An 8,036-nucleotide genomic window follows, 5' to 3' on the forward strand; every position below is an offset into this window, starting at 1 on the left:
GGTAGAATTGGCTGAGTACGTGGGAATTGTGGGAATGTAACGAAATACATTAGAGTCTTCTCCAATAAAAATAGGTACGAAGTCTTTAAATACACAAAATGTAATCAGATGAATGAAAAGCTGGCGGGTATAACCAGGTTGTTTGCGATATTCTAAAATTTACGGCCCCTAAAAATGGCTACGACGCCGTGAGAAATACGGCAGCAGTATTAAGCACCAACATAATTCCCCGTAAAGCCTCCGTACATGTTATGTGGACAACATTTTTATAGCTAGCCAACAATAAGTCACCACTTCGCCTGCCGGCAGTGCTCTCTCTTAAAGTTGTGAGCATTTCATATTACACAAATATTTCACGAAAAAAAAGCATAGATACTATTATCGTTAAAATTCCATACAGCTACATTAACGTAAGAGTAATCTAAACTAATGCATTATGTAATACAACAAATCTGTCCTATACCTTCTTATGTAAAGAGCTTCGTCCACTCAGCTGCGAGGTGTGAATTAAAAGTAGCTAGACCCCAAAACATTTCAGTAAATTTGCAATCCATTGTATCGACAGCGTTCGATTAGCGATGTGCAGGATTCGGAAAGCCTTCCTTATAGGACTTCATAACTGCGACCACTTTTTCCGCAGGCATCGAGTCTTCAAGAATTTTCTGCAGCTCATCCTGTGGGTACTTAGCCTTGGTCAACTGTATCAGTATAAAGCTCCAGCAAGTAGTCTGAACAATTGAATCCGCTGTTACGCCGTCTGTTTTGCTTGCGAGCAAGGATACAGAGCGATAAAGGAATTCTTTATTGAGTTCCTGGAAATTTGGTGCGATGTTGGAATCTAGAAGCTGAAACTTTAAAGTGTCCTCAGCTGATACTTTAGACAACATTTGATCGTATAAAGCGATATAGTTCTGCACGTTGTCGTAACCAGCAGTGCGCAATAATAGTTCCACTTCTTTACGAAGAAACCCGTAAGGTATCAATCTCATCAAAAGAGACATCCAATCAGCATCATTTGATGCACCTTCACTCAGTCTCTGTCTGAGCTTTAGAGCGATGGGGAGGATTAGTTGAGTATAGGGGCTCAACTCGGATATATCTGATGCGTGGTTCCACTTCATATGCATGTTGCGGTTCATTGAACGCATCGCGCCAATCAATTGATCAAAAATCAGTTTTTTTGGGTGCGACTGCATGACGGACAGTTCACGTTTCATTTGTGTCACAAATTCAAAATGCCAGAGCTGCGACGGTCCAGCTTGAGGATATAACAACTCTAAAGCAGTTCTCAATGTTGCAACCGGCGGGGAGGATAGACTCAGGTTCAAATCATACGGAAGTTTACGGAGTGGCATCCTTTCTTCGTCGCGAATCACATAATTCTTTGCTTGTGAATCCCGCGCTCTCAGCTGGCGATCAGTTGAATGCCGCTGCACGTTTCGGAAAGTTTGAGTCGTGATGGAGAGCGCTGAAAAGACATCGACAAGTAGAATCATAGCAGCAAAAAGATGCAGTCTGAAGGAGAAAGCTGGTTCGCGCATAGTGTTCGAGATGAAACTTATTGTAGAATGAAGCTTTTAGAAGGATTGAGCGAAATTAGAATGAATGGTTCTCACGTGGTACGTAGTACGCTGCAATTACTAACCGTAATCTTTGGGTAATTTTTTTATTTTTTGACTATAGATAAAATTGTGAGATTTCTTGAAGATTTGGGACAGCTGTCTCTCACGAACCGCACGCAACTACATTCGCTTATCTTATTCCGAAAAATTCGGAATACGTTCAGGCAAGTTCAAGCTTAAAACTTCTTGGATAAACATCTTATCTGGCTCATATGCTCGGTCGATATTCTACCATTTGGTGGTGGAATTGGCGGAGTGCATGATAATTGGAATTGCTCAACATAACTCATTTTCATCAAAAGCTTCTCAGACTCGATTTTTTTACACATTTGTCGGCTAGCACGTAATAGGAGGGGCTTGACCCTTCAAATCTCCCAGGAAGGTAGACACGCCGAGATTAAATGAGCTTTTTAAGATCTACCACATGCGAGTATTAGGGTGATGCACAGTAGCCAAAACATCATCGTTTTACACAGCCTGAATAAGATCAACATATCTTGCATGTCTAACGATCCGCACTTTTGCGAACCTTTGCTTTAAATCTCATATGATTTTTACTCTTCTCAATATAGTCTGGGCTAACGCAGAATGGCTAGGTGCGGGTTACACATTATCCTACATCGATGTTGCAGCCTGTATCGATTCTGGAAGTGGGCTTGTCGGCATTTCGGTTATAAGAGTTCTCCAACCTTGGTCCAAGTCCACCAGTTCTTTCTTTTTTGACTGGTAGCTAAAAAGCATGAGAAAGCCAGGATAGATGGTTAGAAAATTTGCAACATCTGCGTCTTACGCCGTAACAATTTTAAAAAGCGTATGATGTCTTGATATGCGGTGAGAAGGTTTGTCTCTCACGAGCCGCACGCGAGTACATTCGCTTATCTTATTCCGAAAAATTCGGAATACGTTCAGGCAGGTTCAAGCTTAATACTTCCTGGATGTACATCTTATCTGGCTCATACTCGGTCGATATTTCACCATTTGGTGGTAGAATAGACGGAGTGTATGATAATTCTTGGAATGTAACGAAAGACGATAGTCTTATTCATTCAGCCCAATTGCAGCACAAATCGCATCTATCTCAGCATCCGCGGTACAACCAATAACATATCATCGACATAGAGTACAATGTACACAGGAGGCTTGTCATCATTGACGAGACGGACAAACATACACGGATCTGCACGGCATTGTACGAATACCATGTCAACAAATGCAGTTCGAATAGTCTTTTACCAGACTGCATCGACTTGCTTCAAACCATATACATTTCGCTGTGGCTTGCCTACAAACCCATCGTAAACCCGAGCACCTTGTGACACGACCATGTACCTATTTTCATCTAGCAATTCATTAAGAAACACGGTTTTAATGTCAACCCCCTCAAACACTTGCTGCAGCACACCGCAAAGGACGCGCGAATAGTATTGGTGCTCGCCACCGGGGAGCACGTGTAGTAGTAGTCTACGCCACGAGTTTGCAAATAGCCAAGCGTCGCTAAGCGAGCTTCATATCGGACAATGTTGCCGCTCTCATCAACATTGTGTGCAAATAGCCACTTGAACCCGCTAACTCGTGCGCCATGCGGGCGCCTGAGCAAATCCCAAGTATGATCTCGAACGTGTGCACTGAGTTCTTAGCAAATATTTTCTTTACACCGCTTGGCCTCGGGTAATGCCATCGCTTCTGCATGGCTCGCAAGAACTTCCGTGGCCTCTGATGCGATCTCGTAATTATCAAGCCGAGTGCGATTAGGGTCCGATCTTTTAGTTACACCGTCGTCATGTGAACTCACATGAAGTACATTTGCAAGCAGAGGAATGTCATCATCTTCATCTCCGTTGAATTATAGCCGAGTCTGTTTAATACGAGGCCCACGCCCAGACCTTGATTTACCGCTAACCAACATGCAATCATCACCATAGTTACTCGCTTGGGTTGCTCTGGAGCTTTAATATCGCGAGTAGTGGTAGAAAGTAGTGGCTTAGTCTTGACGAGACAGCTCTAGTATATTTGGGGTGACAAGATCGCAGTACACTTTCCAAAAAAAATTTCCAGCGAAGTTTCGCCTGAACGTGTAGTGTCAGCGACGGCGCGAGAATCACTCAAGGAGCCCCCCCTCAAGCAAAACTTCGCCAGCTGGAACAAAAGAGCCATCTACCTCCATACGCATAAGGTCATCTCCCGTTCCATTGATCTCGATGTCTGTGGCAGTGTGTACACTTGCACATATCGGCGCACTCACCCCGCCGTCGTCGTCTCGAGCGCGTACTTCGTTTGGTATCTCCGTTATCAATGAAAATAGCATCGTGACAATGAGCAGATGGCCACTCATTGAGCGTCACTGTGCGCATTTTGACTATTTTTTTGTCTTCGAGGTCACATACTCGGTATGCCTTCAAGCCGTCTGCATATCGCAGCGTTGCGACTCGCGTTACACTTTGCCCTCTCATTCTTCTTGAGATACACGTACCCGGTAGATCCAAATACTAGAAGGTACTTGAGTGAGTGCTGCGTGCCGCTTAGAGCTTCGTTTGGAGTCTTGTCGCGACGCGCATTGTTCACCATACGATTTACTAACTCACTACATAAGCAGCTGTCATCACGGCTTCTCCCCACCAGTGTCGCTCCACGTCCATGGGATACATCATTGCTTGGGCCATTTCAATTTCAATTAACGTGCGGTTCAATCTCTCCGCCAATCCATTCTGCTGCAGAGAATACGGAGCACTTCTTTGATGCATGATGCCGTTAGTGGCACAAAACCAATTGAAATTCGCGCTTATGTACCCTCCACCGCTACGATCGCACTTTTTTCCTGTAGCTAGTTCGGTTCTCTGCGAGGGCCTTGAACTCGCGAAAGCGATCAAAAGGTTGTTTCTTCCAGAGAAAGCAGATACACGTAGACGTATTTACTGTAGTCGTCAATGAATGTGAGCACATACAAGGTCCCACCTTTCAATTTGGGCTTTATTGGGCCCACATCATCAGTGCATACGACCTCCAGAGAGCTTCTAGTCTTGACTTCACTGCCGAATCATCGCGCGAACGGACTCGTCGTCATCTTGTCTTAAGCACAGCCACCAAATTAGCGAGCACGTTATCTTCTAGATGTTGAAGTCCAGGCAGTCTATCATTTATCGTTACAGCAGCTTGCATCTTTGATGCGGAAATATGGCTCAGTCGAACATGCCATAACGCCCAATCTCCACGCATTATAGCATCTAACCGAACGGCTTGTTTCTTCTTCAGCTGTTGTAAATGCTTCATGAACAGCTCAATGTTTCGATGAATCACGTCCAGAGCTTCTCCATTCACTTCCAGCGTCGCTTGATCGCGCTCAAATTGCATGACCGCGCTACATTCCGCCGACGCCGGAACGGGCACCAGCTTCTTATATAGTTGGGGCACATACAAACCGTCCGTCAACTTGATCGTTTGTTGAACTCTAACAACAAAACACATAGCTCGTTTTCCTCTCCCTAGAAATTGCTGTCCAATAGCCACAGTGCTGATGCTTGGCATCTTGAACACTTGCTACTCCACAAAGTCAATCTTTTCACCCGTCGTGTGGCTTCTTGCTTATCAAGCAGCCAGTGCTGAACCATTCATTGTGGCCGAGAAAGCAAACTTATTCTCCAATTTCATCACCTCAGTATAGTCGTCACGCTTGTCACCGTCCTCTTTGCAGTAAAGCAATACCCACGAAATGCTGGTCCAGTTTTCTTCTTTTGGTGCTGTCCTCGGCCGCCATTGTAGCCTCCACGATCGCCACGGCCACCTCGACCACCACGGCCACCTCGACCACCCCGGCCACCTCGACCACCACGTCGTCTTCTTTTAACTCTTTCACGACGAACTCGTCACCTTGTTCGCGCATCGAGGCCTTGATTGCTTGCTCTCTCTCCTCTCTCTTTTAAGCCAACTCGAACTCACGGCGTAGCATCTCTTTTGCGTCCAGCAACATCACGTTCTCGTGTGCCTCGATAATATGGATTATATGATCATACTCCTGGGGTAAAGCTTTAAGTAGAATGATCAGTCTCTCGTCCTCGATCACGACCTTTCCTACTGCAGTCAATCTAACACTAATCATCAAACTTCTCGTTTTGCTTCACCAGGTCTATTTCCGTGCCTAGCGAGATTTCAAGCAGCTCTGTCTTCAATCGCACATGTTTATGAAGTAAATGCTTCACGAAGAAAGCACGAAACGTTTCACATGCCGTTTTTTTCTGTTTTGTCGCTAGTTCTAGAACTTGCACTACGATCGGACGCTGCATGTCAACACACATCGAAAATCAACGAATATAATTCCTACATTAAATTACGAACGGCATCCGTTGCTCTCAGGAGTGTTTCGAGATAAATACTGATAAGGGACAATATTGCGGCTTTATTTGTATTTACATGCATCAGTATGGTACATAAAACAAAGTCAGATGTACCAAGTGGTGTGGTAATAGTTTATGGCTTCACTTACATGATTGAGGGTTCAGATTTCCTTGATATATTTTTTTTATTCCAAGGTATCTGGAGCTCATTGTGGGATTCCATGCCGTTTTTTACGCTCCTCAGCGATTTTAATGGTCCACTTACCAGATCATGTTTTTGCGCAGAGTCTTTTGGTACAGATATGCATTCGTTAAGAAAGACGTTGAAACATAATAAATTTTTTACTCTTGGTTTTACCATCAAGTCAACAGTGGCCAAGGACTTTTAGAGAGCAAGGTCGTAATTAATAGGCAATCGTTCTTCTTGATGCCATTACAGCTCACGGTGAGGGCACTAACGTTGCTCGATGCCATTATGAGCAGTGAAGACGCTTAAGCAATGAATTTCCAAGCCGCCCGTGACCATCACCACGCCTCCCTTCACTACAACGAACGGAACCACGATGACAAACAAGCGCACCGAGGTCCATGTGATGTTTTAAAAAAGTAAGAGATGAAGCACTGCAAGGCCGTCCGCACGCCCAAAGACCCAGGTCTCAAGCTTACAGGAACGATGTGTGAAGGTAGCTGCACCGACATGTGGTAATTACTACCACTTTGAATTCTGTAAAAGGATGATCCTTTTAGGCGTGTCATATCCGTAAATGATGAGAGCAGTATTACAGAGTCGTGGCTTATAAATGGTGACAAGGTATTGAGTATCATTGCGCAAGGAGTTGAAAATAGAATCAGACCAAGATACAATCGGCAACATTGCCATGGAGGAATGCTGAACGCTACGTGAATTTTACAATCACTCGAAACTATAAAATCGCATGGCGAGAGCGTGACGATTCCACTATTTCATAAAGGATAAAGATACGAGCGTTGCGGAATATCCTGTCGAATTTGACGAGCTAGCTGTGGAGCTCCAGATAATGGGATACCAATAAACGAGTCGCACCAACTGGTGGTACTTCTCAGCAGTCTGACGGCAGAATATAATTTGTTCTTATCATTTCTGGAGAATGCGGAGAATATCACATTGATTGAAGTCAAGAAGAGCTGTACAAAAAAATGAAATCAGGGAAGGTGCACAGAAAAAAAGCAACAGATAAAGCGTTCCGAGTAAGTGGGAATACTGGAAAATTAGAAGGTCGACAGAGGCAACGTTCGAAAAGGTAGTGCTACTCGCAATAACAGCAAATATGAGGGCAAGTATTTTCATTGTGACTAAGTTGGTAATGTAAAGCGAAAACGTCCGGTCGGAAGCGTGTCAGCAATGATACCGCGGTATTCGCAGTGGGTGAAGGTCGGTCAGCAGGAAGCGTCGCATTCCACAGAGTGAGGCCCTTGGCGCATGCATAAAACTGACTATTGCAGTTGTCAAAAATATACTCATAAAAAAGCTGGCAAAGGAGATTGGTCGGTTTGGGTGGAAAGGGCACTCGCATGAGCGATGTTTTTATATCTCAGTAATTGACAAACTATTGTTGTCGGTTGGCAAGCATGCAGAACGTGGTATGAGTATCGAGATTTTTATATTTTTCTTGTGTCATCTGAAAAAAAGAGAAGGCGACTGCATCGGGTTTATGAACCGATAAAGCGTACAGGCTCGACTAAAATTAGGAAGAAGCATATTACGCGGAGTATTCCAGATTTAACACTCGTTGAGAGGTTTGGCATGCCCGCATAAGACACCCAAATAGGGATAATTTGCTTAAGACATAGCGCTTGACAAAAGCCATCTCGATAATCAAACAGGAAATAGGAACATTATGTGCCGAGATTTGAAAGGATAAACTATCAATCACAGTATTTTCTACCCCTTCGATGACAAAGACGACACGCGTTCTGGAGCACGTATACACAGATATAATGACCCAACGAAGGCTCCGTCAAAGGGAGGTGCAAACTATATCTTTTTGGGGGATGATTTTTCATGATATGGTGTGAGTTCCTTGTCAAGAGTAAGAATGAATTATTT

At 44.2% G+C, this 8,036-nt stretch overlaps 2 protein-coding genes across 2 annotated transcripts; both read right to left on the reverse strand.

Annotated features, from left to right (window-relative positions):
• Positions 1–572: 572 nt before the first annotated feature.
• PHALS_07036 (RxLR-like protein) lies at positions 573–1,541 on the reverse strand (the record flags this gene model as incomplete). The annotated part of the gene is made up of 1 exon (XM_024720433.1): positions 573–1,541. One exon carries the CDS (start codon positions 1,539–1,541, stop codon positions 573–575), a length of 969 nt encoding a protein of 322 aa, XP_024585633.1.
• Positions 1,542–4,679: 3,138 nt separating this feature from the next.
• Positions 4,680–5,499, reverse strand: PHALS_07037 (uncharacterized protein; the record flags this gene model as incomplete). Its single annotated transcript, XM_024720435.1, has 2 exons — positions 4,680–5,067; positions 5,297–5,499. The coding sequence occupies 2 exons, from the start codon at positions 5,497–5,499 to the stop codon at positions 4,680–4,682; spliced, it is 591 nt and encodes a 196-aa protein (XP_024585634.1).
• Between the last annotated feature and the right edge of the window lie 2,537 nt (positions 5,500–8,036).

The sequence above is a fragment of the Plasmopara halstedii genome (genome assembly GCF_900000015.1).
Source record: "Plasmopara halstedii genome assembly, contig: Scaffold_3060, whole genome shotgun sequence".
In the NCBI taxonomy this organism is placed as follows: Eukaryota; Oomycota; class Peronosporomycetes; order Peronosporales; family Peronosporaceae; genus Plasmopara; species Plasmopara halstedii.